The sequence below is a fragment of the Amborella trichopoda genome, chromosome 3 (assembly GCF_054954075.1).
Source record: "Amborella trichopoda isolate Santa Cruz 75 chromosome 3, AtrichopodaSantaCruz75HAP2 v2.0, whole genome shotgun sequence".
NCBI lineage: Eukaryota > Viridiplantae > Streptophyta > Magnoliopsida > Amborellales > Amborellaceae > Amborella > Amborella trichopoda.
This window is the reverse complement of record NC_142338.1, coordinates 60,048,227-60,059,201: the sequence shown is the minus strand read 5'-3', so window position 1 is coordinate 60,059,201 and position 10,975 is coordinate 60,048,227. Positions and strand designations below refer to the sequence as shown.

General features: G+C 38.6%; 2 protein-coding genes across 4 annotated transcripts; one reads left to right on the top strand and one right to left on the bottom strand.

The window, feature by feature from the left end:
- The first annotated feature begins 2,946 nt into the window (after positions 1-2,946).
- On the top strand, positions 2,947-7,592 carry LOC18421445 (Pentatricopeptide repeat (PPR) superfamily protein). Of its 3 annotated transcripts, XM_088861876.1 has the most exons (4): positions 2,947-3,497; positions 3,601-4,618; positions 5,299-5,693; positions 5,825-7,592. In XM_088861876.1, exons 1-4 carry the CDS (start codon positions 3,384-3,386, stop codon positions 5,846-5,848), a joined length of 1,551 nt encoding a protein of 516 aa, XP_088718002.1. In that variant the 5' UTR covers positions 2,947-3,383; the 3' UTR covers positions 5,849-7,592. The 3 variants fall into 3 exon arrangements, with proteins under 3 accessions (XP_088718002.1, XP_020517481.1, XP_088718001.1); XM_020661822.2 differs by having other exon boundaries at positions 3,105-3,497; positions 5,299-7,592; XM_088861875.1 differs by lacking the exon at positions 2,947-3,497 and having other exon boundaries at positions 3,726-4,618.
- Positions 7,593-7,854: 262 nt separating this feature from the next.
- On the bottom strand, positions 7,855-9,107 carry LOC18421444 (NADPH-dependent aldehyde reductase-like protein, chloroplastic). The gene has a single exon (XM_088861877.1). It carries the CDS (start codon positions 8,870-8,872, stop codon positions 8,048-8,050), a length of 825 nt encoding a protein of 274 aa, XP_088718003.1. The 5' UTR covers positions 8,873-9,107; the 3' UTR covers positions 7,855-8,047.
- Positions 9,108-10,975: the final 1,868 nt, after the last annotated feature.

The following is a 10,975-nucleotide window of genomic DNA, read 5'->3' as shown; positions in this document are numbered from 1 at the left end:
AATGTAGATATTTATAGGTTAAATAAATTAATTCATTTTTTGAGTTATAGGTTAAATAAATTTATTTATTTTTTGAGTTACCCAATCAATCTCCTCCAATGACTTATCAATATTTAATAGTCGTAGATTTTGATAACCATTTCTATTATTAATTGAGAAAAATGAATAGAAGAGATAACTGTACTCTGTTTTTTATTTATAAATATTTGTGGTTTTGGCATGCGAACAAGGAAGTATTTTATGCATGAGAAAAACAAGCACAAAGTATAAAGTTCACCATAAAATTCTTCCTCACCTAACTGAGGAATATATCCAATAAGTGCAACAAATGTTCTATAGGAAACTTCATTTCACACCAACCATCATTCATGGACAGGAAATCTATAAAAATAACCATATGATATGAACTATTTAACATTTTACTTATATCATTTCATTTAATTGCAAAATACCAATAAAAATACACAAGATTGTGACATGGAATGAGGATAAAATGTTAAATAATTTATCTCTTGATAAATTTTCCTTAAAAGACAGATAAGAGAACTTTTATACAGAACCTCAACTGCTATCTCAAACCCATGAGAATAAAACCTATCATGGAAGGTGCATGTGAGCTATTCATGCCTTTTAAGGACATGCATGGGTGCTAAGCACAAAACTATAATTTTATGCCGTCTTTCTACGCGTTTACAGGGAGGCCAATTCTTTGGCAGATTATCTTGCTAAAGGAGGCGCAATTCTGTCATCTCTTTCTGTTTCCTCTACTATAATCTCCTTTTTGTAAGGAAGTATTAATAAGGTTTATAAGTTCTGTAAAAAAAAAATAGTAATATTCAATAAAGTTTTTTTTTTAAAATGTAATATTGAATAAGGGAATTGTATCTAATCATACATAAGGAATTAAACTATTTAACCATATGGAAAAGTATTCAATGAGACCATTTATCTTTGCCACAAGGGGGTCATAATTAATCTTGACTATTTGATGTGAAATTAGGTGGCTGCATTTATTCTATTGACCAAGCTCAAACTTCAAACGAAATTTTCTCGAACTTTATGACACACCAAAGTTATCAAATTTCACATCGAGTGGTTATAAGTATTTGTGACCTCCTTGTATATCAAAAGTAAATGTTCTCATTGTATATAACCCCTTAACATATCATTGTATCTCTTAGTTTAATTTCAAATTGCTAATGGTAAGAAATGTGAGCAGAATCCAATGTATAGAAACATAAGAAAAATGAGACATTGTACACTCTAAAAAAAGAGGATTTGAATGCAAAATATGAAATATAGGACTGTTTTTAAATTTCATAAAAAAAATAAACAAACTTTCTCTAAATTTCCTTTCTATGCATTATGGATTAATTAGTGAACCGTTTTCAAGTAGGGTCAGGTCAAATGAAGCGTTTGTTGCAGCAAGAAAATTTAATCTACAGTATGCACCAGTAGGGGAGCACATAGGATATAGGATAATAATCACAGTTTTCAAAATTGGATCTGAGACTACCTATTTAACTAGTTCAACTCAAACCTGGTGATCAATAAGGGTCCCTCACTAAAAAGGAGACTTGGATCTTTTCAACTTAAAACTATATTGAAAAGGGAAATTTGACATTGGCTATTAAATATTTTACCCATCAATTTTGATTTAATTCTAACATACCCGTTAAAATACGCGTGATTTGGAGTTGGAATAGTAGAAAAGTGTAAAATATTAAATAATTGAAAAGTAGTGGGTATTTTGATAAATTTATCTTCTTAAAATAATTTTAATATAATATTAAATCAATTTTTAGGACGATAGAGATTCCTAAATCATGCCCATAACATTTTACACTTTTAAACCTTTATTTATATTTTCTTTTAAAAAATAGAAAAGCATACAATGAGACCGCTTATTTTTTTGCACAAGGAGATCACAATCACCATTGATCATTAGATGTGAAGGGTGGTTGGGGGTATATAATTGATTGAGTATAAAATTCAAAACATTTTTTTTTAATTCTATGACATACCTAAGCTGTTGGATTGTACATCCATTGGTTAAGTATAATTGTGACCTCCTTTGTATCAAAAGTGATATACAATCCCTTTAAAAATTTGGTTGAGTCGGTTGAGCCAATATGTATGAATTGCTGACCTGTTTGCATCACAGTTATTAAGACCAGACTGAACTGCTCGGTCGGACCATTAACTGATGCCTTAGCCTATCCAATGTAAAGCAAAAACTTAGTTTACTAAAGAAAAACTAATAACAGTAAGTGTTTGACAAATTAGCCATTGAAACCATGTGAAAGGTTTCTATACTTCCCCTACAACATAAAATAACTATCCTCCCCCTACCATCCAGCCGTCCAATTTTGATTAAGAGAGTCGCTCACTGTTTGATCTTAGATCTGACGTTTCAAAGTATTTTATTTTTAGTTTTTTTAATACAAATTGTATGAATATGAAATTTGGTACATGCTATCTTCTTATTAGGGTGCACCTATAATAAAATATTAAAAATAAATTTTCGATAAAACATAATGATCAAAATACCCCTTAAAACTTTCAGGGGTATTTTGGTTATTTTATTTTATTGGAAATATTGTTTTTGTCTTTCTTGCTAGTGCAAGTTTAATAGAGGATTGGATGTCCAGACGTGACTTTGTGATTGGGGCAATCTTAGTCCTCCATTCAGAATGGGACTTTGTGATTGGGACAATCTTAGTCCTCCATTCAGAATGGACAGTTAGATAAAGGGAAGTATATAAGTTTTATGTTGTAGGGGATTTCCCGATAACCATTTGGTTTTGACAAGTTCAACCAAGAAAAAAAAAATAAGAATTTTTTTTTTTTTAATATGGTTTATATTTTTTTTAACGTAAATTTTTTATTTTTATATTTGACAAAAATCTATTCCAATATATTCCATGGCCAATAAAACTGGTTTCCATTGGACTTGGATTGATTTGGTATCATGTCATTATGGTTCGAACAATAACCCGAAAACAGTGGCAAATAGTATTTGGGGGAGAATTCTACGTGGTCATTTCCGTCTCAAACAATTTACTAGCACATCTCTAACCGTCAAAAGTAAACAATGGACGGTTATTGAGGTGTCTCCCTTTTTTACACTGTCCAAACCGATTACAAATTACAAAAGCACAAGAAAACCTTTGAAACTCAGTTGGCCACTCCAACTTTCTCTCTCTCTCTCTCCAATGAAAGGTCGAGGAGAACTTTAATGGCAGAGTGCTTCATGATGAAATTACCCATCATAATTTCTTTCTTAAATCCCCTCTCATTGCATCTCTCCTCTTCCTGCTTATTCACATTTTCCTGTCCATTTCATCCTCACAATGTTTCTCTAACTTTTCCATAACAATTTCATGGCTCCCGCATTTCACTCTGTACTTGGGTCAGTCTCAACTTCCCTTATTCCCTCTTTCCAACGCAGAATTTCCTTCGGCTCAACTTCTCACTCTTACCACGAGCTTCACAAGGTACCTCTCTCTCTCTCTCTCTCTCTCTCTCTCTCTCGATACTAAATTGATTTTTAAACTTCAAGTATACTCTTCTATCTGATGCTCTTCTCCAAAATTGCAGTATTGTTCTTCGAATGGTGGAAGAGTGAAATTCAATTGTCTCAGTCTCAGCTACTCTGTTCTGAACCATGCCGTGGACGATTTCTTTGAAGATGAACTCAGAGGGAAACAATTTGGTTATAATAATTCCATAACTAATGTATTTAAATTGGGAAACCAGAAAGATGGTTTCCACTTCCTTTACACAATGGAAGAGCGAGGCGTAAGCGCTGACCATAAAACTTACCTATGGCTTTTAGAGGGCTCTCTGAAAAATGGGTCTTTGAGGAATGCTAGAAAACTCCATGGAAGGATTATAAAAGCTGGTTTTGAACATGAATTGACACTTGAGAACCAATTGATTCATGTATATAAAAGCGTAGGCGAAGAGAACGAAGCACGAAAATTGTTCAATGGAATGACTGATAGAGATGTAACCTCATGGAACAGTATAATTACAGGTTATGTAACAGATAAGCTCAATGCTCAGGCCCTTAAACTCTTCTCTAGAATGATATCCGAGGCAATTAGGCCTAATGGGTCGATCTTTTCGAGTGTTTTAAGAGCATGTAATGGTGCCAAATCTCTAAATTTTATCACCCAAGTTCATGCCAAGGCTATCAGAATGGGCTTTGAGGCTGATCCGATGGTTGGGAACCCTCTAATCGATCTATACGCAAAGATTGGAGATTTTCATTCTGCTCGTGTGATCTTTGATGAGATTTTTTGGAGAGATAGTGTTTCATGGGTGGCCATGATCTCTGGTTATTCTCAGAATGGCCATAGCCAAGAAGCCCTCCTCCTCTTCTCTCACATGTTGGGTTCAGGGGTCTTTCCTACTCCATACATATTCTCCAGTGTTATAAGTGCTTGCACCAAGATTGAGTTTTTTGAGCAAGGTGAGCAGCTCCATGGCTATGTCCTCAAGCTTGGCTTTTGTTCAGAGACCTTTGTGGGCAATGCGCTCGTGAGCTTATATTTAAGGTGTGGAAATGTGGCCTCAGCCGAAAGGATGTTCGGAGAAATGCACTGTAAAGATGGTATGATTTGTTAGCATATGTTGTTGCGTTTTTTTATTTCTTTTTTCAAGTGCTCTAGAATTATATGTTAATCAACATCTAATGAAACGATTGTTGGGACTGTTGATACAGTAGGTCCCACCATTCAGGTTCTTCCGTTCGGTTGGATCTCACTCTCTCTATATCACCGTCGGTTATATCAATGGATGATGGTGACTCAATGGACTACGGTTATCTTATATAGCCCATTGGTTTATGCTGTATATATTATCCCATCCTCTAATTTATAAGGAGCCTTAGTGGAAATTCTGTTAGTCTTAACTCCTATTTATTGCCCATATTTGGAGTTTCTTGTGATTTTAACAACTATAGTCCTTTGAATGCAATTGCTTGAGATTTTCTGTACAGGAATGAAATATACATGCTCCTACATAAATAGATATGAAAGCACATCCAAACAACACATGCACGCACATGCATGTGTTTACATACATACAGACAAATCCATGATGTACACTTACACATAGTTATTTTTTTGAAAATATTACACATACTTATTCATTATAACATTATCTCAGATGTTTTGTTTATGAGTGTTGTTTTTCGATGCCTATCAGAGGATTAAACCACTTGGTAAGAAAGCATTGGATGGTTTACTAGGTGATCTCTTATATTGAGCTTTAAAATGAGTATCTCAACAGGTATTACATGGAATTCAATCATTTCGGGGCACGCTCAGTCAGGGAATAGTGAGAAAGCCCTTCAATACTTCAAAGAAATGCAGTTTTCGGGATTCAAAGCAGACTGTGTAACCTCAGCAAGCCTCCTGAGCGCCTGCGCCACACTTGGGGAGCTTCAGAAAGGCCAAAAGCTTCACAGTCTTGTGATAAAATCTGGCCATTTAACTGATATCATAGTAGAAGGTTCCCTGCTTGATTTTTACGTAAAATGCGGTGAAATCAAAGATGCCCATCAGCATTTCGAGGCCACTGACAGGGGCAATATCGTCCTTTGGAATGTGATGCTCGTGGCCTATGGCCAGTTGGGTAACTTAACAGAGTCCCTCAAGCTTTTTCAGGATATGCAGCTTAGAGAGGTATTCCCTAACCAATACACTTATCCCAGTATCCTTCGAACCTGTACTCTTCTTGGAGTTATTGACCTTGGAGAACAAATACATACTCATATTATAAAGATGGGTTTTGAGCTTAATGTCTATGTCTGCAGTGTTCTTATAGATATGTATGCTAAATGTGGGAGGCTTAAAGAGGCTCGAATGATACTTGAAAGGCTGGAGGAGCCTGATCTAGTTTCATGGACGGCCATGATCGCTGGATATGGTCAGCAAGACTGTGATCTAATGGCTCTAGAGCTCTTTGAAGAAATGCAGGCCCAAGGGATCGAATCTGATAATATAGGGTTTGCTAGTGCTCTCAGCGCTTGTGCAGGGCTTCAAGCCATTAAACAAGGGCAACAAATCCATGCTCGTTCGATAGTTTGCGGTTATTTCTCCGATATTTCTATTGGAAATTCACTCATTACTTTGTATGCTAAAATGGGTCTTATAGAAGAAGCATATAAAGCATTTGGATGCATTGGAAACAGGGATGAGATATCTTGGAATGCCTTAATCTCAGGGTTTGGGCAGTTTGGGCAGTTTGAGGAAGCGATGAAAGTTTTTGGGCAGATGAGAAGGTCAGGGTTCAAACCCAACCTTTTCACTTATTGTTCTTCTGTTAGTGTTTGTGCAAACATGACTGACCTTAAGCAGGGTAAACAGATCCACACAGAGATTATTAAAACAGGTTATGAGAGTGAAACTGAGACCCAAAATGTGCTCGTTACTCTCTATGCAAAGTGCGGGAGTATCGAAGAAGCGAGGAGAGTATTTTGGGAGACGCCTCAAAAGAATGAAGTCTCATGGAATGCTATAATCACAGGTTTATCTCAACATGGGTTCGGGAGAGATGCTTTAAAGCTCTTTAGAGAGATGAAGAAACAAGGCTTAAAACCCACCCATGTTACATTTGTGAGTGTTCTCTCAGCTTGTAGCCATGTGGGCCTAGTGCGAGAAGGTCTGAGCTACTTTGAATCCATGGCCAAAGATCATAACATTTCTCCTCGTCCTGAACACTATGCATGTGTGGTAGACCTTTTAGGCCGAGCTGGTCTCTTATTGGAGGCAAAAAGGTTCATAGATAACATGCCTATTGAACCTGATGCTATGGTTTGGAAGACCTTTCTTAGTGCCTGCACAGTGCATAAGAACTTGGAGCTTGGTGAGGCTGCAGCTAAGAGTCTTCTGGAATTGGACTCACATGATTCCGCAGCTTATGTCTTGCTATCGAACGCATATGCAAAGAGGGGTAGATGGGATGAGAGAGATAAGATTAGGCTTCTGATGAGAGAGAAAGGAGTGAGAAAGGAGCCAGGGCAAAGTTGGATAGAGGTTGCTCATTCAGTGAGCTCATTCTTTGTCGGGGATCGGTTGCATCCGCAGGCAGATGAGATATACGAAAAATTAAAGGATTTGAACAGCTTGGTTGAGGAAATTGGATACATTCCTGAAAAAAACAGTCTCTTACAAGATGTAGAAAGAGAAAGCAAGGACCCAGATACACTTGTGCATAGTGAGAAGCTGGCTGTTAGTTTTGGGCTCATGGGTTTGGCTCCTCTGGTCCCTGTTAGAGTGATTAAGAACCTTCGCGTGTGCAATGACTGCCATAATTGGATGAAATTTGTTTCACGTGTTAGTGGGCGAGCTGTTATAGTGAGAGATGCAAATCGGTTTCATCACTTTGAGGGAGGGGTTTGCTCGTGTGGGGATTACTGGTGATCTCTGGACCTGGTAAGCACCAGAAATACTGTAGATCAGTTCTTTCTTGGGGGATGGAATTCTTTTCACTCTTTATCCTGGTTACTGAACCAAGGAAAGTGAGCTTTGTATCATGTATTTGTATATTCATTATCAAATATTTGTATATTCTTTCTTCAATATTCATACATTTCTATGTACGATTGCACACACATACAACACACACAATGCGTACAGAGAGAGAGAGAGAGAGAAGAATGGATAAAGCAAGGGAAAAAAAGAGACAACACCTAAGCTGTGTTTTTTATAATCAGACCTATTCAAAGGTGCAAAGAGAGAGCAAAGGAAGCAGCATGACCTAATAAACAAGAGAGAACTGATAATGAATCGTATCAAAATACAGAGAAAAATAAAAGAGAGAGAAAGAAACAGCTATTAAATCTTTCAAGCAAGAAGTAGAAACCATAAATCATTATAAAAAAAAAGTAATAGAGACTATAAAGTAGATGTGTTCTGAATATGAAAGCACTATACTTAATCATTTCATCTTTCATGAAACATAAGGCACACGGTTGACTCAGAAAAAGGAGATAGAAGCATCAAATCAAGATCACTTCTATTCTCTCTCTCTCATATCAAACCAGCCCCCCATTGACCCTGATCACCTGACCATTGATCCACTCTCCCTCATCACTAGCCAAGAACCCAATCACTGGTGCCACGTCCCCAATCTCCCCCAATCGCTCCAATGGATTCTCCATTGTAATCTTTTTCACCAGATCCTCGTTCTTCCCCGCAAAAAACATTTCAGTCGCCACCGGTCCTGGCGCTACACAGTTTGCCGTAATTCTTGTCCCCCGCAGCTCCTTCGCCAATGTCTTTGTCATCGTCTCCACTGCAGACTTTGACGCTGCATAAGCCCCAAAACCCACTCTTAATACCCCAATTGCCGAGCTCGTAAACATAATTATGCGACCACCTCCTCCTTTCACTAATCTCCTCGCCGCCTCTCGAGCGCAAAGAAATGCTCCTCGTGTGTTGGTCGAGAATGTGCGGTCCCAGTCTTCAAGAGGGGTCGTTGCGATGGTCGGGTAGTTGGGGTCAAGGATGCCGGCGGAATTCACAAGGATGTGAATGTCGGGGCCAAGGATTTGGGAGGCCTGGTCGAAGAGGGACTGGACTTGAACTGGGTCTGTGATGTCGCATTTGATGGCGGTGGCTCGAGGCTGAGCGGTTGTTGGTGGAGAGGAAGAGGTCTCTGAATCGGAGTTAATGGATTGGACAAGGGCGTCGGCTTTGCCAGGGGAGGAGGAGTAGGTGATCGCGACTTGAGCGCCGAGGGTGGCAAGGTGCTGTGCCACGGCGGCCCCGATGCCGCCGGAGCCGCCAGTGACGATGGCCACACGGCCTGCTAGAGGATGCAGGCGCTGAGGGGCTGGGATGGGCCGGGGGTTCTCCATGAGAGAGAGAGAGAGAGAGAGAGAGAGAGAGAGAGGGAGGTTTCAAAAAGAGATTAGAGTGCTACTTGTATGACTGGAAGAGAAGACGTTAGGAGCGAGAGATGTCCCTGGTGTAACCGGTGAGCCAAGAGAGGGAGAGAGATGGGTTGGTTTCTTTGTTGAGGGTGGTGCCTGTATATAAATCGTTTGCCCTGTCTTTGACTCCGACTTTTTAGACAACCCTAGATAAATGGTCTCTTTCTAAACAATCCCATAATATAAAAAGGAAATAGCTAGTAGTGGTTGCAACAGGTCAAATCAGATATGGATAGTACCAAAAACATCTCAAAAAAGCACTTTTTAAAATTTAATCATTATGATTTTTTTTTTTATATCACCTTCGTTTAGATGATGAATTCCTTAAATTTTAGATAAAAAATCCATATTTAAGATGAATTTTAGAGAAAAGCCGCACGTGTACATATGAATCCACTGACTCATAAAAACCCCATCCATATAAAAATATCACATCTAATAGTTAATAATAATTTTCTTCTTGTACCACAAATAAATAACATCACAGTACATATGAATATGCTAACTCATCTGTGTGAGTCCTCTCTCCAAAATCCCTCCAGGGATGAGACTTTGGATCCAAATTTTCACGGATACATAATCTAGAACACTGGCACGATGAATATGAAAAAATGATACATTTTGAACTTTGAAAGTGACATTTTTTGTTTCTTTTTTGCATTGTTGGTCTTAAGCTTAGTTGAGCTCCCTTTTCTACGATCCATTTTAAAGCTGGATGTTTGATGCTTAAGAGACTCATGAGTTCCTTGACGCATCAAACACGTTCTCATAATAAGAGAGTGGCTTCAAACCAATCCCAGCAGTGGAGGACAATGCTCCAATCCAAGTATGAGCTAGACATGGATAAGTGCATTATACAGAAGCTCACTTCAAGATACTCTTCCTCCACCATCTGAAAAGATGATGATTATTGTAAAACCCTAGTTATCTGAAACAGTAGAATGCAAGTTGGTGATGGAGCAAAGATTACGTCTTGGGCTTGAAAATGGCTAGGAACATGCCATCAAAAGTGCAGCATAAAATTGAAAGAGTTTGTTTCAGGTGCAGGGAAGAAACACTAGGTGGAAACATCTGAGAGTTATAGATGTTACAAGAGATCAATACATGGAGCCACTTGAAAATCTAAGCCTTGTTTTCTACTCACCAACAAGTTGTCGATTCGGTCATTTAGGATTTAACACCTTAAGGTGTGTTCACAGTGAGATATCCATATGTTTGATTAGAATTGACAGATCGGCCCATATATATACGTTCCTTCTATACAAACAATGAGGAAACAAATGACCCTATGTACCTTCACTGTTCATTCACAAGGCCTTCGTGGGACTGGATAAAAGGCGAAGTAAATTGGGCTGTCACATCCAGTAAGGCTGTTTATGGAGAGGTGGTTTTCTCCACCATCCTCCAAAATAGGTTATCGCTGCAGAGAATTGTCATCACAACAACCTTTAATCACTCCTTTTAGCACATTCCTAGAAAAGGAAACAGCAGGGCATGTCATGAAATTGTTAATGAGTGGAGCTATGTCAGGTGGAAGATATGAACAAGCATTGATACTTGGGACATGGCAAGAAAGCAGTTCAAGGGAGTGGAAAATAAAGATTCTACTACTAACATGAACCATGTGGCACAAAGGGGGGCAATAAGTTTCAAAAGCCAAACACTTGGCTACCACCTCTGCAGGGTCAGATCCAGGTTAGTTTTGATAGTGTGTAAAAGCAAATACAAGCATGGGTCATGTAGTCGGTTTGTTTCAGGACGAAAGCGGGGATACTCTTTGACTTTCTTGAGGCCATCCAAGCAACCTCAGCCCAATGGAGCAGTGTTGAGTCCCTCAGGCAAGGAGTTTTATGTATTTCCCCACTGCAAAGAAAGGCAATCGATAGAGGGCGACTCGGCACTGCAATCAACTGGTGTACAAATATCCATAAGGTTCCTTAGCTGTCGACTCTGATCCTGGATGTGGTTAGAAGTGAAGTGGATGGCACTCCGCTGAAAATCTTTGCGGGCCCTGAACCGTTGAAAATC